At 35.8% G+C, this 26,568-nt stretch overlaps 1 protein-coding gene across 10 annotated transcripts in view; it reads right to left on the bottom strand.

Annotated features, from left to right (window-relative positions):
* EMSY (EMSY transcriptional repressor, BRCA2 interacting) overlaps positions 1–26,568 on the bottom strand; it is a 92,699-nt gene that overhangs the window by 54,562 nt on the left and 11,569 nt on the right. For 8 of the 10 annotated variants that reach the window (XM_041730169.1, XM_041730165.1, XM_041730159.1 and 5 more), the window contains 4 exons: positions 23,435–23,610; positions 21,628–21,780; positions 19,007–19,266; positions 9,918–10,194 (listed from right to left, as the gene is read on the bottom strand). In XM_041730169.1, the coding sequence (XP_041586103.1) occupies positions 9,918–10,194; positions 19,007–19,266; positions 21,628–21,780; positions 23,435–23,610 (866 nt within the window). The remainder of the gene's footprint in view (positions 1–9,917; positions 10,195–19,006; positions 19,267–21,627; positions 21,781–23,434; positions 23,611–26,568) is intronic. The other 2 variants (XM_041730164.1, XM_041730166.1) reach the window with 1 other exon arrangement.

The raw sequence follows: 26,568 nt of genomic DNA, 5'->3' as shown, positions 1-26,568 counted from the left end.
AGTTGGTTAAGCATCTGCCTTTGGCTCAGGTCATGATCCTAGTGTCCTGGGATTGAGTCCCACTTCTGGCTCCCTGCTCTGTGGGGAGCCTACTTCTCTCTCTCTTCCCTACTTGTGCTGTCTCTCTCTTTCAAATAAACAAAATCTTAAAAAAAAAAAAAAAAAGACAACAATCCTAAATCTGCATGCACCTAATAACAGAGATCAAAAGACATGAGACAAAAACTGACAGTGTTGAAAAGAAAAATGCACAAGGCCACAATTATAGTTGGAGATATTTATATTCCTCTCTCAGTAACTGATATTATACATAGACAAAGAAAAAGATTTTAAAAAGGATATTTGAACAATTCTATCAACCTATTTAATCTCACTGGCATGTATAAGACCAAATAAAAAGTCAATGTTCTAAAACCATTTATTAAATAATCTAATATAGTATATATTCTTGGTTGCCTGATTAATTTTCTTTCTCCTCTGCCTTTTGTCCTTTCTAACAAAAACCCAGAAGGGGTTCTCTCCCCTCAGAAGGATCCACCTTCCTGGATACTGCCATTTATTCAATGGAGGGACTGGCCTGGGGCCAGCCCTAGAGAGCAATTTCTAATTGATCAAAGTCAGTCATGATGGTTCCATTCCTCTTACCAGGAACTATTTTTAGGCTAAGGTGTGTGACACAGTTGTGGCCAACAGACATAAGGCAAATCTCCTAGGGACTTCTGGGAAAGGTTTTCTCTTTCCTGAGAGACTCACAAAAAGGGACCGTCTCTTTTTCCTGTCCCCATTGTCATATCTGTATGTGATGTATGAAATTGTTGTACTCATCCTGCAGTCATGATGTGAGCTACCTGAGAAAAGAGCTGACACACCAAGGAAAGCAGAGAAGAAAGGTAAAAAGAAACTTGATGGCTCCAGTGAGCTACTATATAACTTAACTGGAATTTCTCTGCTTCTGGACTTTCAGTTTTAGGAGATAATAAATTTTCTTATTAAAAACCAATAGCTCTGTCAGATTTATGTAAAGTCATTCAATTGCTTATTGAATTTTGCAATTCAATTTACAGATTAATAACCCAGGGCTCTGTAACAATTAAACATCTGAATGCCAAAAGAATAAATAGGCTACAGTGAATACCACTGAGGCAAACAGAATAGGCCATATTTGGAGAAATTTAAAATACAGTTCAGGCTACACTGGTAATTCTGAAAAACATGAACTACTTGGGAGTTTTAACACAAGCCCCAAAGAAAGAATGAAGCCTAAAACACATTTAAAACAAACAAACAAACAAACAAACAAACAAACAAAAAAACAGTCATATAACTGAAGGGAAAGAAGATAGGTAGCTATAAGAATATTACCTGTGTTTTGTCTTGTATTCATAGAGATTAAAAGAAACAAACAGATATTAAACAACTGTCTGGTTAAACAGTATACCATTCAAAAAATTTTTTAATCCTAGAAATTATACTCCCTCCACCCAATTTCTATAAATCAGAGGAACAAAGATTTGATGGTGGGCACAAACTAGTAAGATATTCTAAGATGATAAAGTTCAGGGAGCTAAAATATATATTTAGCAACCTCTATAAAAAATTCCAACGTGGGCAGCCTGGATGGCTTAGCGGTTTGGCGCCACCTTCAGCCCAGGGCATGATCCTGGAGAGCCGGGATGGAGTTCCAGGCTCCCTGCGTGGAGCCTGCTTCTCCCTCTGTGTCTCTGCCTCTCTCTTTCTCTGTGTCTCTCATGAATAAATAAATAAAATCTTTAAAAAAAAAAAAAATTCCAACGCTCTGACTTGGTAATCCTGTTCCTGAAAGCTGGTTCTAAGAAAAGAGAGGGGGATCCCTGGGTGGCGCAGCGGTTTGGCGCCTGCCTTTGGCCCAGGGCGCGATCCTGGAGACCCGAGATCGAATGCCACGTCAGGCTCCCGGTGCATGGAGCCTGCTTCTCCCTCTGCCTGTGTCTCTGCCTCTCTCTCTCTCTCTCTTTGTGTGACTATCATAAATAAATTTTTAAAAAAAATTAAAAAAAAAAGAGAGGGTTCAATTAAACTCACAAAGATGTTTGCTATAGATAAATCTATAATATCAAAATCATAAATACTCTAAATACACAATACTAAGAGAATAATTTAATAAACTGCAATAGTAATAAAAATATTAAATAGCATTGAAAATAATTAGGGTAATTTAGAAAAATAGAAGAATGTTATATGAAAAAAGTATAATACTAAATGCAATATGGGTTTTTTTTATTCCAAAGAAATAAAAAACTTATTCACATGGGTAAAAAGAAATTAATACATAAAATGGAAAGTGCTAATTGTGATACAGTGGTAGGATTACTGATGGGCTTTTGTTCTCCACAATTATTTAATCTCTTAATACTTTCATGTTTTAAAAAATTTAGATGCTAAATAAGGACCACACTTGAATTGACAGGGTTGGGGGATTTCATAAGGAAAGGATTTCATGAAACAGAAGTGGAAAATGAGAACTGCATTCAGGGAGAGCCTACAGAAAATCAATACACTGAAGAGAACAGGAGTAGTGGATATAATTGAAAGTAGTATGTTACTCAGATGAAGTGGGGTCAAGGAGGGAAAATAAAGGTCAGTGGAAGACATTCCACTGTAGTATTGGGTAAATAATTCATGAAGTCCACAAAAGAATATTAGAAGAATGAGATGAAAGAAAATTTCTCTCACCAAAATATGAGAAAAGACAATGGCAAAAGGATTTATCTGAGAAATAGGTAGGATAAAAAATACAAAGATCATGGTAATCAACCTGTGTAATGAACAACAGCGTATTATTTGGCTTATGAGGAACAAGAAGAGTTGCACAGATTTAAGAGGTAAAAAAGGCTATACAATATATAAGGGAAATATGGGGAAGAATCAAATACAAAGCAGTCATCTAATAAACTATTTCCCTCTATACATATAAAACACATTTCAACTATCACTTTTTTTGTACTCCTAGCACCAGACTTACAAACACCTAATTAAAAATTATCTCTTAAAAAAAAAAAAAAAATTATCTCTTCCAGGGCAGCCCAGATTGGCTCAGCGGTTTAGCGCTGCCTTCAGCCCAGGGTCTGATCCTGGAGACCCAGGATTGAATACGATGTTAGGCTCCCTGTGTGGAGCCTGCTTCTCCCTCTGCCTGTGTCTCTGCCTCTCTCTCCCTCTGTGTCTCTCATGAATAAATAAAATCTTAAAAAAAAAAATTATCTCTTCCTAACACTAAAGTGCACAGTATATACGCGTAGGTTACCTTTTATCAAACAAAGAAAATATATAATATTTACACATGTGTGCTTACATATTTTAAAAAATGGAAGGATAAATAGAAAACTAATTAAAGGAAAAAAAAATGGTTACCAATCAGGGAAAAACTAAAGAGGGTATAAGAATTGCAAATCAAAGATAGACTTCACAGAACACATTTTGTTTTGTTGATTTGACTTTGGAAAATGAACTTTTATTATACATTATACAATTATAAATTATACATTAAGTAAAAAGTTTTGAAATTGCAATCAGTAGAAACAAAACAGAATTACACAAAGTAACCTAACTGCATACCAAATTAGAGCTTAACTACAGGGAAAGAAGTTTATTTCAGGTGACTTTAAAATACAGTAGTTTTGGGACGCCTGAATGGCCCCACAGTTGAGCATCTGCCTTATGCTCAGGGCATGATCCCAGGATGCAGGATCAAGTCCCACATCGAGTTCCCTATGGGAGCCTGCTTCTCCCTCTGCCTGTGTCTCTGCCTCTCTCTCTCTCTCTGTATCTCTCATGAATAAATAAATAAATCTTAAAAAAAAAAAAACAAACAGTAGTTTGACTATTTTCCTTAGTGAGAATACCTTAAGAACCATAATAAACTCTTAAATTCTATTCAATAATCATATTGTTAGTCATATTAGTTTTGTTATTCTGAAACTATTATGTTATAGGATAAATTAAATACATAACTTTATTAATTGTTAGAAACCAGGATTTTCAGTATAAGGAGAACAAAGATACATTATACAAACAGAAAAACAAAGAAGTAAAACGCCAAAATTCTAAATTGGAATTGACAATATCAGTATGAACTAATGATGTATTTCTTCCTTAAAAAAAAAAAAGGACTGGGATCCCTGGGTGGCGCAGCGGTTTGGCGCCTGCCTTTGGCCCAGGGCGCGATCCTGGAGACCCGGGATCGAATCCCACATCGGGCTCCCGGTGCATGGAGCCTGCTTCTCCCTCTGCCTGTGTCTCTGCCTCTCTCTCTCTCTGTGTAACTATCATAACTAAATAAAAATTAAAAAAAAAAAAAAAAGAAATCTGAGACCAGCCTCAGTTTAAAAAAAAAAAAAAAAAAAAAAAAAAAAAAAAAAAAAGGACTATAGTTCTGTCCACAGAAAAGATTTAGAAACAATGACCAATCCAATAATAATGACCATCCCCAGAGTACCCAGAAATTGTGATATTTAAGCACCATTTCTCACTAAGATGTCAGAGCTCCTTAAAAAAATGTCTAACTCCAAATCTGGGGCAGAAAATCTGTAAGACGAATCCAGAACATTCTGTCATATCACAAGATAAGGACTATTAAGGATTAATGTGGTTTTGTCAAAAGAATTTAGGAGCCAACTTCAAGAGACCCCCAGTGGAATGTATGGGAAAATTTGAGCACCAAGAGAGTATCTGCAATAGATTAACAGATACCAAAAATCTTAATAATATGGAGAATAAAAATTTCACTGGTCACTGAACCAACTCATTATCTAAAAACATATAAATAGAAATACTCAGGCATTTATCCTGCTTTTTCTATATGAACTATACCTCAGAGTAACTAATGGTAATAAGGGAAAGTTCTTCTTTAAGAATTCCACCTAATAAATGAAGAAAATAAAGATAAAATTTATTTTGCAACTACTAACAAAATAATGACCTAGGCAAAGACTACCAAGAGCTATTAAAACAGTTGTAGGGCAGCCTTGGGTGGCTCAGCGGTTTAGCACTGCCTTCAGCCCAGGGCATGATCCTGGAGACCCAGGATCGAGTCCCATGTTGGGCTCCCTGCATGGAGTCGGCTTCTCCCTCTGCCTCTCTTTCCCTCCTCTTTATCTCTCTGTTTCTCAGGAATAAGTAAATAAAATCTTTATTTAAAAAAAAAAAGTTGGTAATACTTGCACCTACTGATCAATGTTAGTATCATTAAAGTGACAAATCAGACATTATGTGCCTCCTAAGGTGTGCAACAGGAAGTACACAATACTACCTACAAAATGTTCAATCCCAGGGCACTGGGTAGCTCAGCTGGTTAAGCGTCTGACTTTGGATCAGGTCATGATCTCAGGGTCCTGGAATTGAGCTCCATCCAGGGGGCAGTGGGTTTGTCCCTCTCCCTCTCTCTCTCTCTGCCCCTCCCCCTGCTTATGCTTTCTCTCTCTCTAGTAAGTAAAATTTTTTTGAAAAGTTCAATCCCCTATCTCCAAAAAGTCAGACTTAAATCTGATCAAGCTTCTTGATTTAACTACCAGTTTTATGGAACTACATGGAATAGGAGAACTTGTTAAACCACACTATCAGTATAAAAATCAGTAAAATCTAGATTATAAGAAACTCATGAAAAATGATGGATTTCTTCAACAAATAAATTGCCAAGGGGAAAAAAAAGGAAGAGAAACTTAAGTAAAAAAAGACATAACTATATCAAATGTGTGGACTTTGGATCCCAAGTAAAAGAATTTTTTATGGCATTTTTTTTATGGCATAAGAATTTTTTCAATGGTTTTTTAAGGAAATTTGGATAGGATCTGTGTATTTTATTACATCAAGAAAATATTGTTAAAAATTCTAATGATAGTGGCATTGTGAGTTATGATCTTTTTTCTAAGGATACATACTGAGGTATTTATAGATGAAATTATATAGTATTTGGGATCTGCTACCAAACATTATAGGTTAAAGGTGTGTGGATGGAAATAGTATGTATAGATGAAATAAGACTGACCATATATTGCCCATATCTTAAGCTGGGCAATGGGCACATAAGGTTTTATTTTGCTGGTCTCTCTACTTATATATGATTGGAATCTTCCATAATAAAAAATGTATTAAATCATCCTTTAAAGTTTGAGATGACAAAGTCAAAATAACCATTCTAATCAGAATTTTAAGAATTTGAAATATTAAGAGGTTCTTTTTTCTATTTGAAATATTATGAGGTTCTTTTTTCTATTTGAAATATTATGAGGTTCTTTTTCCTTCCCATAGGATGAGGCAACCATACACAATCCCCCCTGCCCTAACTCTATACCTCTGGAACCATCTCTACGCCTATTAACATGGAATCACCTACCAAGTTACTGGTATTAAGACTCTTTCCTGGGACGCGTGGGTGGCTCAGCAGTTGAGCATCTGCCTTCAGGCGTGATCCCGGGATCTGGGATGGAGTCCCGCTTTGAGCTCCCTGTGAGGAGCCTGCATCTCCCTCTGCCTATGTCTCTGTCTCTCTGTTGTCTCTCATTAATAAATAAATCTTAAAAAAAAAAAAAAAAAAAAAGACTCTTTCCCCTCTATCACCAGCTACCCCTACAAGAATAACCAGAGAGAGACAGAAACATTAACTCTAAAACAGCCTGTCTCTAGTCTCCACCAGAGGCAGACACTGAATGTCCTTGTTCCCCAGCTAGCCACACAAAAGCTGCTACAGAAGCCCTACAGTCCAAATGAAAACTCTGGTCTGTAGATTACCACTTCCACTAACATTTACCTTTTTTTAAAAGGAATTGCCTTAATTTTTTAGCACTAATAATAGCTACATAAAATATCTCAAAGACTCAAAAGAATCCTATTGTTTCCCTGAGTATCTACATTACAAGTTTTTTTTTTAAGATTTTTATTTATTTATTCATGAGACAGCGAGAGAGAGAGAGAGAGAGAGAGAGAGGGAGAGAGAGAGAGAGAGAAAGAGAGGCAGAGACACAGTCAGAAGGAGAAGCAGGCTCCATGGGAGCCTGACATGGGACTCAATCCCGGGTCTCCAGGATCAGGCCCTGGGCTGAAGGCGGCACTAAACCACTGAGCCACCCAGGCTGCCCACGAGTTTATTTTTATAGTTCTCATGCTCTATTGAATTCCAGTGAATTTTCAAGAAACCCCTGAGATATCTTGTTCAGTTCCACTATAACGACTTGAAGCTCAAAAAGATACAGGAGGCTAAGAAGCAAAGGAAAAAATAGGGAAGTCCAAAATTACCAAGAGTTTCAGAAGATACCTAGAAAAAATAGTGTGAAAAAGAGAAGAATAGAATATTCATTTTGCCTAAAGATATTTCATTAGTAGCCAAGAGAATACCCTTTTATCTCAAATAATATCTTCCTTTGGAAGAACAGTAATAATCTTTCTAATAGTTCAATAAAACTTCAACAAACTGTATGATGAGTACTGGAAGGGAAAAATGATTATCAGTGGATAACAGTTCTGATACAGGGGTCACTCAGGTAAGAAGAGAGGTAGTCCTTCCTTCTCCCACCTTCAAATTTTAAAATGGTGAATTTGGATCATGTTTGCCATCAACATTTTCAACAGACTTTCTGTATAAAAATTATTTCTATTTTTAATAACACTATAGTAAACTATAGTTTACTGCTGTGCAAATAGAAAGGTTAGAATGTTTTTTTAAAAATTAAAGTAACAAATAAAAGAAAATTTCAAGCCTGCTATTTTCCTGTCATTCATTGAGACATTAAATAGGTATAAGAGCCAGGAAATAACGACAGATGCTTTTACATTCTAGTCTTAGGGCTATATAGTAAAGGAATACTGACTGCATCACATCTACGTAGCCTCCTCCTTGCCTACACAGTTATAGAGAACATACTAAACATTATTAAACCAAATTATGAAAAATACGTGGTTTTCCTATTCTTGTGCTTGTATTCACTACTAGTTCATAAAGTAGGATATTTTCAAGTCCCACTCTATCTTAAGTTATGTACTATTCAAATAAAATTCAATGAAAACTAATACTAAGTCCTGTTCTAGGTTGTCTCTATACTCCCCTTGATAGACTCCAACCATGGGTATGATTTCTGTTCAGTACATGCTTCTCTCACATCCTCATCTTAAGACTCACCGACACTAAGAAGAAGATTACTGACAGTGTGCTATTTGCCCTTCATAGGGAGGAACACAAGGATATGAAAGAGACCTGAACTGATTTGAGGCTAACATGGAATTGAGATTTCCACATTTCCTTTCCTCTGCTATTATTAAGCAGCAATTGTCCTTCAGTTCAGACTTAGTTCCTCTTAACATCTCCCTTCATCCACCAATACAGAAAAACTTAGGGAAACTGAAGAAAAGGCAAATGACATGTCCTTGAAATCCTCCTCTTTCTCCTCCCACTTATCACTGGGTACCTTATTCTGAAGAGGCTGTATATGTAATGTTCCTCCTGAAGAACCCTGAATAAAATATGGTTGACTCTTAACAACACAGAACTGCAGGGGCCCACTGATACACAGATGTTTACAATAAATACAGTACAGTATGAGAAATGTATTTTCTCTTTCTTATTATGAACAGCTATACGCCAATAAATTAGGCAATCTAGAAGAAATGGATGCATTCCTGGAAAGCCACAAACTACCAAAACTGGAACAGGAAGAAACAGAAAACCTGAACAGGCCAATAACCAGGGAGGAAATTGAAGCAGTCATCAAAAACCTCCCAAGACACAAGAGTCCAGGGCCAGATGGCTTCCCAGGGGAATTCTATCAAACGTTTAAAGAAGAAATCATACCTATTCTACTAAAGCTGTTTGGGAAGATAGAAAGAGATGGAGTGCTTCCAAATTCGTTCTATGAGGCCAGCATCACCTTAATTCCAAAACCAGACAAAGACCCCACCAAAAAGAATTACAGGCCAATATCCCTGATGAACATTGATGCAAAAATTCTCAACAAGATACTAGCCAATAGGATCCAACAGCACATTAAGAAAATTATTCACCATGACCAAGTAGGATTTATCCCTGGGACACAAGGCTGGTTCAACACTCGTAAAACAATCAATGTGACTCATCATATCAGCAAGAGAAAAACCAAGAACCATATGATCCTCTCATTAGATGCAGAGAAAGCATTTGACAAAATACAGCATCCATTCCTGATCAAAACTCTTTCTTATAATTTTAATAACATTTTCCTTCTCTAGCTTACTTGATTGTACGAATACAGTATATGATGGATAGAGCATACAAAATGTACCAACTGTTATTGGTAAGACTTCCAGTCAAAAGTAGGTTATTAGCAGTTAAGTTCTGAGGGAGTCAAAAGTTGTATGTGGATTTTCAACTGTGCCAGGGATCAGTGCCCCTAAACCCTACATTGCTCAAAGGTCCATTTTAATTTCAAGTTCCTCATTTAAGAACTTCAGGGGGGTGCCTGAGAGGCTCAGTCAATAGATCATGTGACTCTTGATCTCAGGGTTATATGTTCAAGCCCCACATTGGTGTAAAAATAACTTAAAAATAATAATAAAATCTTTTAAAATAAATAAAATCTTCATTATATTCAAGATATTTACCTATGCCTTTGAAATTTGCTGTGAGAAGAGTTAATGTACATTTTGTGAATACTAATTGCCTAGGTGACTAGGTAGTATGCAATTGGAAAAAAAATCTTGGAGTAAGCATGTAAATTAATATAAGAAAATTGAGTAACCTATTTTCTTGACATTCTCAAACTGGGGGAAGAAGAGTGGTAATTTCTGATATAAAAGCAGGGATCTTCAAACCCAAAGCAGAAAAATACACACACATGGGTTTTTGTTTTTGTTTTTGTTTTTTCAAAATTCCCATATACCACACGTACAGAATTACATAATGGATCACTACTCACCTTGTGCTACTGTTGACATGACCACAGATGGTGTGGAAGATACCACAGCTGTTACTGCAACTGTATTAGGAATAGGTGATGGTGTAGAACTGCTGCTGCCACTGCTGCTACTACTGACCAGGGAGGACTGTGAAGCAGTTATAACCACTGGTGGCTTCTGGGTTGTGGAAGCAATGACTGATGTTGGTACAAGCTTAGTGACTGCTGCATAGTTATGGGATTTGGAGAGAATGTTGGGCACGAAGGTTGAACTTGGTGATGTGGTCACTATAATAACCTAAAGAAGGAAAAGTAAGTTATTTTCATGTACCCACTATACTACTAATAGCTACATATATAAAATAGTCTACATAATAGACTCATAGTTATATATAATCCAAAATAGCTTATGAAATATGAAGAAACAATTCATCAAGAGAAAACCATAACTAAAAATACATGTAAGCTTTCCCTTACTAGTAATTATCAAAATGTACTTAAAAGAAACAACTTTTACCAACCAAACATTTTTAAAAACAACATTCAATGCTGTATAAGATGCAGTGAAATAAACATTTCAATATACTGCTCAGGGAGTATAATGAACACAATATTTATAGAAAGTAATTTGGATAATCATTCTTTTGTAAATATTTGTTGAGCATCTACTATGTGCCAGGCATGGTTCTAGATGCTGGGGATAGTGGAATGAACAAAGTAGACAAAGTTCATACTTTCATGGAGCTAAATTCTATTGGTGGGGAAGGAAATAATAAATTAGAAAAGTAAATATATGTCATACAGAGATAAATGGAAGAGACAATAAAGCAGGGTAGGAAATAAAGAATATTGGGAGTACTATGTTTTCTATACAGTGTTTAATGAAAATCTCTGGTAAGGTTTAACAGTTGAGCAGAAACTAGAAGCAGGGGTGTGAACCATGCTGCCACCTTGAGGAAGTGCATCTAATGCTACAGAAAGAAGCAAAAAAAAAAAAAAAAAAAAAGGCCCTGAGGCAGAAGCAAGCTTGGTATCTTCAATAAACTTCAAGGACCTAATGAATGGGATTGGAATTTATGACATAGAAAGTGGCAAGGAGCCAGAATCAAGGAAGTAATGGGGGACTAGATGATGTAAGATCATGTTGGTACTGTATACCCTGGATATGATAAAAATGGCACTTTATCTCTGTGGTCTTCCTTCTGAAAACCCCAAACCTTAGTCTAATCATGAAAAAAAAATCAGACAAATTCCAATAGTGGTGCATTCTACAAAACATTTGACCAATATTCTTTAAAACTGCCAAACACAAGAGAAGTCTTGAGAAACTTCAGCAGCCAAGAAGAACTCAAGAAGACATAACAAGTGTAACGTGGTATCCTGGAACAGAGAAAGACATTAGGTAAAGAAATCTAAATAAACCACAAATTTTAGTTAACCTTAATGTATCAATGAGTTCATTAATTATAACAAAGTACCACAGTAATATAACTGGTTAAGAATGGTAGAAACTGAGTATAGGGTATATGAGAATTCTCTGTACTGTCTTCTCAATTTTTCTTTAAATCTAAAACTATTCTAAAAAATATTTCCTAAAAAGCATTACTCTATCTGCTAGATGAAAAGTACAGTAGGGCAGAGGTAGTAGAAACAAACTAGGATGATCCTGGATTAAAGCAAGCAGAGATGATCATGAGTAAAGTGTTTGTACAGCAGAAGTGGTGAAAAGTAAACAGGTTCTGAATATACTTAAAGGTAAAACCAACAGGATTTATTCATAGCTTGATACAGGGAATGGAGGGGAAAAAAGAAGCAAGAAAGAGACTTCAAAGTTAACCTGTAAGAAAGTGTAGAAGGCAAGGAGACAAACCATTTCAGACGAGAATAGAGCAGGACAGAGCAAGGAACCTAAAGTTGGAATCAGCTTGATGTTTTTAAAATCAGAAAGAAAGCTGGTGTAGCAAAAAGCATACAGAGCAAGGAGAGGCCAGATCAAATTTATAAGCCAGAGTAAAGGATTTAAATTTTATACTAAGTACAATAGGGAGCCATAGGAAGATTTTAAGTGGTGAAACAACAAAACTTGATTTATATTTTAAAAGATCGTTCTAGCTTCTATGTAGTGAGTTGCAAGAATGGAAGCAGTGAGACTAGTAAAGAAACTACTGCAGTAGAGCAGGCAAGAAATGATACAGCCTGCTTGGACTGGTGTGTTAGTAGTGGAAATAAAGAGAAGTAATCCCATGCAGATTCTTTTAAGACATAGAGTCAACAGGACTTGTTGATGTAGGGAAATGATAGGCCTAAGAAATATAACATAATCAAGATGAACTAGAGTTAATGTGTATTGGCTAATTAAAATCTCCCCCAAATCTTATGACACAGACACTATTATTATCCCCATTTTACAGGTGAGAACACAAAAATCATTTACAAACCTACAGTACCACAATTTAATTCTGGGTGAGTATAATGGTGGTATGGTGATACCCAAAAGAGCAGAATGTCTTTTTCTTCTTTCACCAAAATTACCTCTACCTACATAGGGCAGAAAATTGTTTAATTGTTTTGAAAAATCCAAAAAAATTAAGGGAGAAATTCTCTTTCGTTTTCACATTAGTCCTAAAGGCCTGATATTTAATCAGCCAGTCAAAATTTACTGAGTATGCCCGCACTCAGTACCAACATCTCAAAGAAATTTGGGCTATATCATTTTATTATATATTTGCAGTGTCGTGGAGAATTGTAAGATTTAACTACATATCCGCTACTTTAAGCAGTTTGTTAATTATTTGACAAGTCAAGAGACAGATCTAAGTCTTGGCCAGCAAACACTTTCATAGAGTTGACCAGCATACTTCTAGATAGATTCAATCAGCAAATACCTATACAGCATTATTACAAAAAAAAATCATAAGCTATCATATAAACTGAGAAGCAGTAGGCCAATAAGGTAACAAGACCAGAAGCTAAAAGTCCATTGAACTTGAGCTTAATTCTGCTTCAGCCACTGACAAATGGCAAGCCCTGGACATGTTAAAATCTCTGGACTCCAATTTTCATCTGTAAAATAGGGATAATAATACCTACCTTGCAAATCATTACAAGGATTGAATGAGATAATGATGTGAAGCATCTAACATAGTGCTAGGCACATAGCAGGTGGTCAATACTTGGAAGTCAACAAACAGTAGTCATTAGTTTACTATTACTTAATGTTAAAAAGATATCAGTAAAGGTGTTATAGATCAATTCAATCTGGAAATATAGTTAATATATTCTATTTTTGTTTCATTAAAGAATGTTACATATATTTTTCCCAAATTCTGATACCTCTGAGAATCCAACTCATAGCTACTACCACAAGTCAAACCAATTATAGTGGTAATGGTAATTAGGTTTCACGTTTGCCAATTCTGAACTCATAGTAACAGCTTCCTGGAGCAGTGTTTAAAAGGGCTCTTTGGCAGATAAAGATTCACCAAGACTTGGCAGGAAAGCATGCCACAGTGAATTAACAATGTCTGCCATGGGCAAGGGAAGGGGAAGCATTCACACTTGTGTCAAATATTTCAAATGTTAAAACTAGAGTATCCATGTAGGCTTCTAAAATTAAGACAAAATTTCAACAAAATAAATCTAGAAGTCTCTAAGAGCATGTTTTAGGCTACAGATACAAATGATAAAATATATTTTCTTTTTTTTTTTTTGATAAAATATATTTTCAGATTTCAGTCTGTACGTTTGATTTCTGATCTGGAAAGGGGTTATCCAAAATTAGAGATCCACCTTAAAGAAAATTTACTTGTACTTTAAAGTTAATGAATTACAATAGGGGAAATAAAGGGATTTTGAAACCAAGTGAACCAAACAGTGTTTATTCAGGCCATAATTCAAATTACTGACCTTCTAGCACTCACAAAAACTCCTTAAGAGTGCTGGGACTTGCACCCTAAGGATAAAATGAAAAATATCAATCAAGCACGTGAAAGCATTAAGCTATATTTTGTTGCTTTGTTCATATAAGTGCTGTACCAATGTTAAACTTAAAATGAAGGCACCACATTAACATAGGTGGAAATTTGTCTACCCTGAAATATATGACCTATTTGAATTTATATCAAGTCCACAAATCCATAATTATATTCAGTGTAAAAAGTCACTTTGCCTAAAATTAATTCCTAAGTTGACTTAAATAGGATTTGTGAGAAATCCAAGGTGAATGCAATAATGAAAGCAGCCTTACAGAGATTTCAAAGAAATCCAATTACCCAGAAGGAAAACAAAAAAACAAATAAAAATCCCAAAGAAAATCTATTAGTGCTACCATACTCAGCTTGTCCAAGAATTAACAAAACCAATGTCACTGGGTACACATGAAATAAAATAGTACAGATTTGCCTCTGGAACACAGTAGATACTCAGTAAATATTTGTGGAATGAATGAGTCTTATTTTTAATTTAATTTGTTCTAAATTTTTTTTTTTTTTTTTAGGTATAGTAGGATAAATCTAATGTTCTGAGCTTGACATCTCCTGGTATGGTTCATATAACCTTGGAGATAAATACGTCCTCTTATAAGCATTATACATCTGACAATCTCAACTATCCATTCTCAATTGGCAATTCCGAAAAAACAAAAACAAAAATAAATATACGATAAAGTCACTGAAACAAACAAACAAACAAAAAATCGCCAACTTCACTCACAGGTGAACCTTCTATCTTTTACAAATATTTTTATATATGCCTACCAAAGAAGATTTGAAAGTTAATAATGTTAGGTGGCATTTACTAAGTATTCATCATATCCACTATGTTAAGTACTTTTCATGAGTCATCTCATATAATTATCCTGATAACTCTAGGAAGTATTTTATAAGGAAACTAAGAGAGGTGGCAGAGCCAGAAGTGGAATCAGATCTATTTATTCATTTTTTTCATTCGTTCATTCATTCAACAAACATTAATTAACACCTTCTATTATGTCATGAACTATTCTAAATACTAGGGAATACAGGGATGAATAAAATAAAGTCTCTACAAAAAAAAAAAAAAAATTAAAAAAAAAAAAATAAATAAAGTCTCTACCCTCAGCAACATATACTCTATAGGAGAAAAAGGAAACGAATAAATACTTAAATATGATATTAACCAGTAATAAGGATAATAAATAAAAATAAAATGAATAAGGGAACAGAGAGACATGGATGGGAGATAGGTACTCTTTTAGCTATAACTTTGCTACACTAGTTCTCAAATACCAAATAAAAGAGTAGATGAGAAGGGGGAAGATAGAAAAATTACATATAAAATAAGTCCCAGTAAAAAAATAGGCAGTTAAAAATTATAGTAGACTTATAAACTCATAGAGTATAGCAGGCTGATAACATTTAATATAGGGCTAGTCCAGAAAGCAATTAACTATATTATAACATATGAAAAGTGATACTCAAAAGGATTACCTTGGAGTCCTCAAATACAAATGCAAAGACCACGTTCCATGTAACATTTAAAAAGTCAGCAAAAATCATCAATTTCTATATATTAAGGGGTATAAGATTAGTTAACTGATGAATTCATTTTGGAAGAAGCTCATTCTAACAGCACAAATAAGTTTTTTGTTTTTTTTTTACTTTTTTTATTTATTTATGATAGTCACACACAGAGAGAGAGAGAGAGAGGCAGAGACATAGGCAGAGGGAGAAGCAGGCTCCATGCACCGGGAGCCCGACGTGGGACTCGATCCCGGGTCTCAGGATCGCGCCCTGGGCCAAAGGCAGGCACTAAACCGCTGCGCCACCCAGGGATCCCCTAACAGCACAAATAAATAAAACACTGCCTTATATAAAATACTGGCAAGGAAAGGGAGCTAACATTTTTTTGAGTATATACTTACTGCTGTACTTTAAAGTACCCAGTCTCATTTAATCCTTTAACTTTTTAAGATTGGCATTAGTCTCCTCTCACAGATGGGAAAACAGATTTGGAATAACTAATTTATGTCAGGTCATACTGGAAAAGCGGGGGCTCCAACCCAGGCCTCTCCGACTACAAAAATTCTTGCCTGATTTTAACACTATACCATCAATGCTTCATCCTAAAACTGAAAATAGAATTATTTTCCACAGATCAGATCATTACCACTTATGGTTTACTAAGAAAATAATTTTTCATGAATTATAATGACATCTTTCCAAAACTCAAGAAGGTTTTTAAATGAAAGTTATTGTGTATCTAAGGGTTCAAAGGTGGGAAAGATGATCTGCTGAAGGGATGCCTGAGTGGCTCAGCGGCTGAACGTCTGTCTTTGGCTCAGGCCGCGATCCCGGAGTGCCAGGATTGAGTCCCACATCAGGCTCCCTGTGTGGAGCCTGCTTCTCCCTCTGCCTGAGTCTCTGCCTCTCTCTGTCTGTGTCTCTCATGAATAAATAAATAAAATATGTTTTTTTTTTAAATTTAAAAAGATGACCTGCTGAAGATAATAATGTACCTCCATTCCTTCCCTCAAATCCCTCTAAAATATTATGAAGAGTTTTTTTTAAAGGGGAAGAGGCATATAAACTCATATGGTCAAAATGAAAAGAAGGCAACAGCTGTGAAGTTTTGTAAACTAGAAAACAGACAAGTAGTAACCAATTAAGCATAACCTCAAAAGTGGAAACCAGAGAACCCCAGGAAGACTCAGGAATTGAGAGCACAAGCTATGTCTTAAGTGGAAATAAAAGTGGCACTAGAGAGAAGAACATCAGTTGACAATGTATTTAAGCAGCATTTAGATCCACAGCTACCCTCCCCCATCCTAAAGGAAGAGTAGGAATTTATTCTCTTTGAGGGAAAGATTGAGTCCAAGGGAATGTGATAACACTGGGCTGAGAGAGCTGAGCATTATTACTACAAACGGGTTAAGAGAAGTCTACATACTGAATGGTGAGACTATCCAGCCTATTCCATATACTCCTCAAATACTGACAGACTGCTAACTACTTGAGACAGGAAACTAAAAATTCTTCTCTGAGGAAATCTGACCAGTCCACGAGAAAGCCCGAATAAGAGTGATAACTGGTAGAGGTAAAGAGGCAGTGGGTTTTTCTCAACCAAACAGCCCAGCTAGGTCAAGCTATAATGAAAGTCACTAGACAACATGTCCCACCCTATATATACAGCTTTGTCAGCTTTCAGTGCCCACATTCATACAGAAGCAGATAGCTAGTGTTTAAGAAAACTTGGAAATGAAACAGAGATCAAAACAAATAGATAAAAGGAACTTAAAAATAAGAGAGAAAACATGAAAGAATAAAAAAAAGTCAAGAATATCATCAGAATAGTGATTTTATGAAAGAACAGGATGCCGTTTTTTAAAAAACAGTAACTTTCAGAGATCAAGAAAGAGTTACTAGAAATTTAAAGTATGATAGCAAAAATGACAAATCCAGAAAAGTAGTGAAGGTAACACTAAAGAACAAAGAAAATAATACTTACAGAGCATTTACTATGTGCTAGGCTCTAGTCTAACAGTTTTATATTTATTACATCATTTACGTATACCCCTAAACCTTATAGATTGTTTTCCCTGTTTTTCAAATGAGAAAATTCAATTCCAGAATTTAGTTTTCCCACAGTCACAAAACTAGTAAGTGGTAAAAACTGGGATTCGATGGGGGATCCCTGGGTGGCGCAGCGGTTTGGCGCCTGCCTTTGGCCCAGGGCGCGATCCTGGAGACCCGGGATCGAATCCCACGTCGGGCTCCCGATGCATGGAGCCTGCTTCTCCCTCTGCCTGTGTCTCTGCCTCTCTCTCTATCTCTCTGTGACTATCATAAATAAATAAAAATTAAAAAAAAAAAAACAAAAAAAAAACTGGGATTCGAATGCAGAAGTCTAGTTCCAAAACTCCAGGCTTTTAACTACTACATCATAGCAGAAAGAAAAAGCAAATGGAAATGGAAAATGGGAGTAAGAAAAGATAAGAAAGCAAAAGGATTAATCCAGGCAGTTCAACATCCTAGTTGATCCGAAACGAGAGAACAGAGAAAAACTTAGGAAACAACTGAAGAAAGAAGAAATTTCTCAGAACTGAAGGACATGAGTGTCTAGAGTGAAAGGGGCCACTGAGTGTGCAACCCAGTGTATAAAATAAAGACCCACACCAAGAAAAACTATCTTGAAATTTCTGAACTCTGAAAGTTGTTACCAAGAGTTTTCAAAGAGAAAAAGAAGAAATTAAAATGGCATTGGGCTTCTCAAAAAGGAATATTGAAGCCAACAGTTAATGGACCAGTATCTTTAAAATTCTCAGGGAAAATTACCTCCAACCTAAAAAATACTTTATCTAGCCAAACCATCAAGTGGGAGAGTAAAATAAAGATATTTTCAGTCCACCACATAAAGTTTCAAAAAATTTACCTTCTATCCACCCATACACCAAGAAGCTACCAGGGATGTTCCAGCAAATGTGTAAATAAACGAAGGAGGAATATCAGAAGGACGGTGAAGGGAGATCCCAGAGATACAGGTATGCAACAAGCCTGGGGTGTGATCGGCATCCAGATTAGTGCGAAAAGTTAGGGTTCTAATAACATAAAACTGACAGAATACTGATGATTTGAACACACTGAGAAGAATTTAGGAAAGAACTAATGATAGCATACAAAGAATAAAAGAAGGCAACAATAATTATTTAATTGTACCTGTCCTTTCTTCTGTAAAATACTCACTTCTGACAACTTTGTTACTCTGGCAAAGTAAAAACTCAGTTCCTAAAGGTAAAGTTATCCATTTACAGGTTAAAAAAAAAATCTTGTATTTTAATTTTTTTCCAAATGGCATTATAATAATAAAATAGAACAAAAGTCTTAGAAGTATAAGATGTGCTTGCTGTGTGACATTAGGCAAGTCATTTGGCATTTCTGAGCCTCATCTGTAAAAAGTGAATTAGTAATACTTATCCCAAAGCTTTCTGTGCAGAATTAAAGCAAGAGACCTGAACATTCCCAGCATAATGCCAAGCACATAGTAAGTACTCAGTCCATGTTTGTTAAATGTGAATCATATTGACTGAAAGAAATGGAAATAGCGATTGGCAGACAGAGACTCCCTCCTGCACATACCTTCTGTGTTGTTGTGTTTGTTGTCTGTGTTGATGGTTTGGTGAAGGTTATTTTCACAGGAGACATGTGGGGTGGTAAGGAGTTGGCAATGCTCTGCATGATGTTGCTCATCTTGGGACTGCCACTCACAGGCACAGTGATAGTCTTTGAGACCGGAACGACAGCCTTTGGAACTTCCTTTAGGACAACGGGGGAGGAGCTAGAAGAATTTGTTCGCCTTCGTTTTCTGGGTTTTTCATCTTCATCCGAACAGCTAACACCTGAAAGGCAAGGACAACTTTGGTGTATTTATCACAATCTAACCCTGCATTTTAGACTTCATTTTAAATCTTTGTGTCACCAGTCATCCTTGACCTGTCCCTTTGCCTCATGCCCAAACAGTAAGTCCTATCAATTCTCCCTCAGAAGTTTTCTCTGAATGCCTTTCCTCCTTTAATCCTGTAGCTATGTCAGGCCTTCTTATCTCCTGCCTGATTTTAGCAACATCCTAAAAGGTGTCCATGCTTCCAATCAGTCTACTTTACCACCTCCATCTTACTGCCAGTTACAGAATCTCATATCTAATTGTGTCAATGCCTCCTTGCCTTAAGTCCTTAAGTAGTTTTTATCTCCCTACAAGGCAAGGCACTTAAATCATTACATCATTTGAGGTTCTACAGCTTTCCAAGAACACAATATAGTTGACCTACAAACACACAGGTTAGAAGTACACAGGTACACTAATATGTGCATATTTTTTGATAAACATAGTACATTACTGCAAATATTTCTCTTTCCTCTTCCTTATGACTTTTTAAATGACACTTTCTTTTCTCTAGCTTACTTTATTCTAAGAATACAGTATATAATACATATACAAAGTATGTATTAGTCGACCACTTATGTTATCAGCAAGACTTCTGGTCCACTATAGACTATTAGTAGTTAAATTTTTGAGAAGTCAAGTTATATATGCAGATTTTCAACAGCACAGGGAGTCAGAGCCCTAAGCCCCACATTGCTCATGGGTTAACTATACCCTGTTCCACCCAACCCTGTGCACGTCTATAATGCTAGTATACTGTACTGCTCACCATTCCCTAAAGCCACCTTACTACATTCTATCCATCCAGAATCTCCATATGCTATTGTTCTTTGGGGAATACTGCCTACTATCAACGAACTCTTCATCATCCTGCAAATCATCTTAGTGAAGCTCTCTCTTACTCCGCTAAGCAAAACTAATCCACATCTCCTCTGAGCTTAAGCACTTTGTATATTCCCTTCTGTATCACTTACCCCATGGCAATGTAGCTGTTGGTCTGCACATCTTCCATTATTATGGCTCCCAGAGGGCAATGACTAAGACTTATCGGTTTGTTTCCCTGGTATAGTGCCTTGCACATATGAAGCTAGATTAATGAATGATTATATCCCAAACTAGTGTTGCCTGTCTGACTCCTGAGAATAAAGCAGTAAATTTCCTATTGTTTCAAACTACATATTATGTGAAAAGGTTTCCTCGGGTTTGGGATTCACTTTCAATGTTTTAAAAATGATCAAAAAATAGATCACGAGGCGCCTGGTTGGCTCAGTCAGAAGAGCACACAACTCTTGGTCTCAGGGTCATGAGTTCAAGCCCCATGTTGGGTGTAGAGATTACTAAAAACAATAATAATAAACTTAAAAAAAAGAGAACTAAAAAAATAAATCTCTTACTCCTACAGAAATCAGATATAAACTTAATAGTTCCAGATAGATCCCAATCTTTATGAACTAAAGCCTCAACTGTTTTTGTAGACTGTTTTCTTCTTAAATCAGATGAAGAACATAAAACCTTACAACATACATAGGAAATCTCTATAGAGCAGACAAAAAAAAAGTACACAGCATGACTTATGGAATTGTTAATAAAATATAACTCCTTATACCTTCAATTATTAGACTAATTTAAATAAGGCTGACAATGACCTAAAATCACTCCTAAAACAGCAAGCTCTACCTCTAAATGTTACAAAGATATCAAGTCTTAACTATACTGAGAAAAAATGAAAATCAAATACTAATAATCTCCAGCTGATAACAAAGGCAGAATAGTATTGATATAACAGAAACTAAAACCAAAAAATGACCTGGACATTAAACTGCTTCACAGAATAGACTCAAGGAGCTAAAAACCGCAAAGAAACTTCATAGGCTTACAGTCAACTAGAAATACAAAAGATGGACTCTCTAGAATGTTAACAGTTGGATGATATGCTATATAAATAATTTTTAAAAAACATTACAAAGATTACAATTATAGAAGTAAACACTAAATAAATCACATAAGCACATTTCTTCAGTTTCCATTTACATGTCTATTCCATGACAATCAAAACAAGCGAATACTTGAAGAATAGCACTGTTCAAGGAAGATTTCCCAAGGAGAACAAAAAAGAAGTAATTTCTCAACCCCCAGAACTGATTAAAAAGCAATATATACCTAGTCATGGGTAAAGAAAGGAATTTACAACCTTCAAAAACTAACCACTGCTAATAGCCAGTGGACCGATGATTTAATCCAGGAAGGCAGATCTAATCAGAGCCTATGCTGCAGCATTTAGCCAAGAGGCCCTGATAACACTGAGAATATCACTTACTTTTGACATAAACAGTACTTCCACTTGGCAAGACAACTACATTGGAGGCAGGACTGGCAGGTCTTGGAGACTTAACCGTTGCTATGCTGCCACTTGGAACAGGGGTAGAGGTTGGGGTTGACGTGGTACTTGTGTAGGAATAGCAAACCACTACTGAAGGAACGATAAAAAAGTTTGCTGTTAACTTTCACCAAAACTGTCCACGCATATACAGAAAAATAATTTTCTTACTGCAGGCCAATTTTAACATTTTCATGTGATCAGAAGTTAGAGGCCATTACTAGGTATTAGGTCCATTAAGTTAAAAGGTATTAATAACCCTTCCTGAAAATCATCACTTCACTGGGTTTTCCTCAAGTATTTAATAGCTGATCTAAAGGTAACATTGCCAATGGAGAAGAGCACAGTTATAAAAAAATCAAGTTTAAAACTATACTGAGAAAAAATTTAAAAATTAAAAAATAAATAATACTGAGAAAAAAAATTTTTCATTCATGGCAGGAGTTAGACAAAAGGTACATATTTGTAGTCTCTTTTAATAGTGATAGCAGAACCAAAGATGGAGTGATGCATAATTTTTCCCTAACCATGGCAATTTCCAACTTGACTACTAGGGGGGAACCACAGCAAGGTAACTTTATCATAAAACAACTTACGAATCACTTGTCATCCAAGCAGTGCAACAATAATTCTACTACCATAATGACACATCATATGTCAATTTCTTGAATAACAGCAAGAAGCAAAAATAGTTCACAAGGCACCATTTACTGAGTACTATGCGCTATGCTAAATGCTTTCTATATATTATCACTAATTCTTACAATACCACATCCTCATTTTAAAGATGAGGAACCTAATGTTCACAGAAGCTAAGAGCTGCTGGAGGTCACATAGCTAAGAAATGGCTAACTAGGACTCAGGAACACAGATCTGACTATTAGAAATCCTATACTCTTCACTCTACCAGAGAGTTGGATAGAAAAGGTGAAAGCAGGAAGAGAAGAAAGATACCTCTCCTACAACAAAGAAAACAGGAACTTGGTGGAGGCCAAGTTTGTACATTGGTACCTGTACCAATAGCTCAAAATATAGCTTCCTTCAGCCTAAAACAGAGCCTGGCATGCATGAAGTGTCTCATTCTACCCCAAGACCCATGGCTAGTCAAGAAACAATTCCCCAAAGTAATCTGAAAATTGCCTTATCTTCAGGGTTATTTTCAAGCAACACTAAACCAAACTACTAGCATCAATCCAAATATGCGCTTTCAAGTTTAATACCACTCTTAGTGACCTCAAGAGAATTCAAGAATTTTTAAAGCATGTGTCAATTACTAGATTAAATAAGAAGAAAGTCTTCTCTTCTGCCAGGTAGTCTAACAGATTCAGAACATTGACTAGAACAGAAAAATACAATATACCATTGATTCCAGAAGATAAAAACAGAGCTTTATTGTCTAAGTAATCAGTTAGGCATCTTTCTCCAGCAGGTAAATACTATCATTTATCTTCCATGTCACCCATTAAGGCCTTTTATCCACTTCTAACAAGATACACTCATACAAAAGATTCATTCCAAGAAGGCTTTTTGCAATTTTGTGATGAATAGAATTCACACTTTGAACAAAAGGGAGATTTAGTTTTGCCTGAGACTAAAAACTTGGCAGTTTCTAGTGTCAGAATAAGAGTTGCTCACTGTGGTTTGCAACGTTCATACACTGGGATTAAAAACAATGAAAAACAGAACACCTTTTCTTGAAGAATCTAAGAAAAATCATCTCTATACACAGAAGTAGTTTTCTACTCACCTTCCTTACTTCCTGTTTCTGCAGGCACCGGAAGAGATGCATTGTGCTGGATAGCTGCATTGGCAACAGCGTTAGCTGTTACAGTGAAGGCAGTTTGGGGAACCAACCGGGGCATCAGTGGAACCAAGCGACGACCTTCAATGGACCATTCTGAAGAGCTATTAGGTCCAGACATACTAAACAAAAAAGAAAATGCTGCTACAAGGGTTCTCAATCACTAAGAATGAATCAACTATTTTCTCAAGCAAATATAACTTTTTAAATTATAAAAAGTATCCTGAGTGAGTAGGAGAGGCTTTATTTTAAGCAAGCAAAATCAAAATTATGATTATCAGAATTTAAGGGATTTCACACACACTTAAGTTCTTACACATTTTATTTTATAATCTGAATCTTATAATTAACACAATTGAAACTATGAAAAATTTTCCTATGCCTTCTAAATATTGACATTATTTTCATTAGTTTAAATCTGGCATTGCTAATGAAAACTAGTACATCTACTAACTTTTAGAACTTAATTTTGTAATTCAACTAAAAAGGTAAAAAGTACTTGTAACTTTTAAAATAAGATTCTCCTTAAAAAAAATAAACAAATAAATAAAAAAAATAAAATTAGATTCTCCTTAATAATTAAGGATAAAATTCACTGAACCTTTGCAAAAATGATCTAACTGCCTGCATGGCCAGAGGTTCTAAGGCTTTCAAACAAGGGAAACTGAGGCAGTAAACGAGGGAGACTAAGTACAGAGGGATAGAAGAGGGTCTTTTATATCACTGCATGTGTCACTGACAGTGTGTTATATTAGTATCTTTCATGTTAAAAAACAGACTGATTTGAAGTCACTGGAAGAAACCTACCACAACTTTAATTTTACTTATACCACTCTTCACTCTAAGAAGTATTTGAGGCCATTGAACTATCCCCCCCGAAGCAGACACTATTCTGTTTCTCTACTCTCAACTTCTTGGGCAAATTTTATCACAGGAATCCAACTGAAATATGGTTGAAATATGAAAAGACAATTGTGTCCCTTCTCTTGATTTGGTTCCACAAATGGCAGTATCACTTTTCCTAATGATAAGTGTCAAGGCTTAAAATTTACCCAGAACCAATTAATCAATCTCATTACTAAATCAGAAATATTTCTGCTTCTTTTCCAAACCAAAGATTCTACAACCCAATCTAGAGCTTAAGGCTCTTAATGTCCACTGACTCTTTATAGTTAGTGTACACAAAACCCCTCGTTAGTGGAAAATGGAATAACGATAATGATGATGACGGTAGTTAACATAACATCAACTAAGCACTTTTTCTAGGTCAGGCACTATTTTAAACATTTTCTAGGTATTAATTCATAATTCATTAATCCTATGAAATCGGTAATATTATCTCCATTTTGTGGATGGAGAAACTGAGTCACTGAGAGGTTAAATAAATTCCCTAAGGTCACACAGCCACTAAATGTTTCCTTCAACATGTATACATCATACTACTGACATTATTTGCCACATTACAAGTAGGAAGTATAAAATTTTTCAAAAGAGTTTTATGTCTAACATTTGCCTTTGATTTATACTAATTGGACACCGTTGTCTAATGATTATCAACTTTAGCTGAATGGAACAAATAAATTACTTTACAACGTGAGAAGGATTTACGTTCAGTTCAGAAAGTAATTTCTAAAAGTTGATGAATCTAGTTAGGTTACTACAAGAAATCTGCAAACTGTTTAACCAGTCCTACCTAAGACAAGGGAAAGAGTAGTTCCTAAAACCCCAATTAACTCTACAAATGTCTTATTACATAATCTCCAATTTGACACTAGTTCTGGAACAGAGAATGGTATAAACAAGAAAAGAGAAACAGAATTAGGCTACAGCTAATTGTTGAAGAAAAAAATTCTAAAAGCTATTTAGTGTTTTCTTGCCTTACACCTATTTTGCTATCATTTGATTAGAATATCACCAGTAAATTTGCTATGTGAGAGTTTACACATAAGTAGAGTGATGTCTACACTTACCTGGTGCATTGTTTAAATGGTGGCAGAAATTATGGAAGATTAATAATTTGAAACACAGAATATTTGCTATTGATAAGACAGAATTTGCAGTGCAAAAGACACAACTGCAACTTTCAAAGAGATCTGTAAATCTTCCAAATTTCTACTCATGCAAACATGCTCAAACTTTTTTTAAGTGAGTGAGAAATTATGTTAGAATTAGATCAAAAATTCCTTTTTGCTTAGTAAAGAGGGTGTAAATATGCATTAGTGGCACAAATCATCTAAACTGAATTTTACAGATTTTTGTAAACATCTTAGTCCAGGGCTTCCCTGGAATATCTAAGTTTCAATGTATTTAGATTAAATATGGCAAGGGAGGGTAGAAACCTTGCTCCAGCCCCTTTCCTGAGAAACCTAACATGATCCTAATGAAACAACCTTGGCCCTCACATCCTTTGGTATGCAGCGCAGCAGCAAAAAATTTTTACCCTCACATAGAAACTCACACAGTAACCTATGAATGTTTGGCTTATGGGGAAGGAGTTAAGACAACAGTATATTCCAGATAGCCACTTTCTTTGAACGCTAGAGACAATGCTGGCAAGAGTGGCACAATTAAAAACTCTGAAGTCCCTTGATATTTCAGGTTTTAATATTATAATATTCTGACATGTTCTGAAACTGGATTCAAGTATCAAACTTAATAAATGGTCTGGTGCCGAATAATAAACACGTGTTATGCTTCAAGCCATAAGCAAGGCTTTTCTTTGATCCCAGACACCCAGCTCCTTTTGTTTCCACCTCCTTTGTGCTCAATCTTCTCGGCTTTCTCTTCACCTTTCAACCACATTCCTTCTGGCCTAAGCTGCTATTTTGAGTGGGGGAGGGAAGGGAAAGGAGAAAGGGAATGCAGTCAGTTCAGATGCATTCCTACTTGGCTCCAGTCACTTTTTTCAGGCTCAGAGTATGAAGCCCTCCTATAATCTTTGGATCTAGGTTCTGTTGCTATTTCTGAGGGAAAGAGGGCGGAGGAGATGTAGAGAATACAGGATTATGCCTTCCTCATCATTCCACACTCACCGAACCCTGGGCTCAACAAGTAAAATATGACACCTAGTCAAACTAAAA

This window comes from Vulpes lagopus, chromosome 15 (assembly GCF_018345385.1).
Source record: "Vulpes lagopus strain Blue_001 chromosome 15, ASM1834538v1, whole genome shotgun sequence".
NCBI classification, from domain to species: domain Eukaryota; kingdom Metazoa; phylum Chordata; class Mammalia; order Carnivora; family Canidae; genus Vulpes; species Vulpes lagopus.
This window is presented reverse-complemented; position numbering and strand designations above follow the sequence as displayed.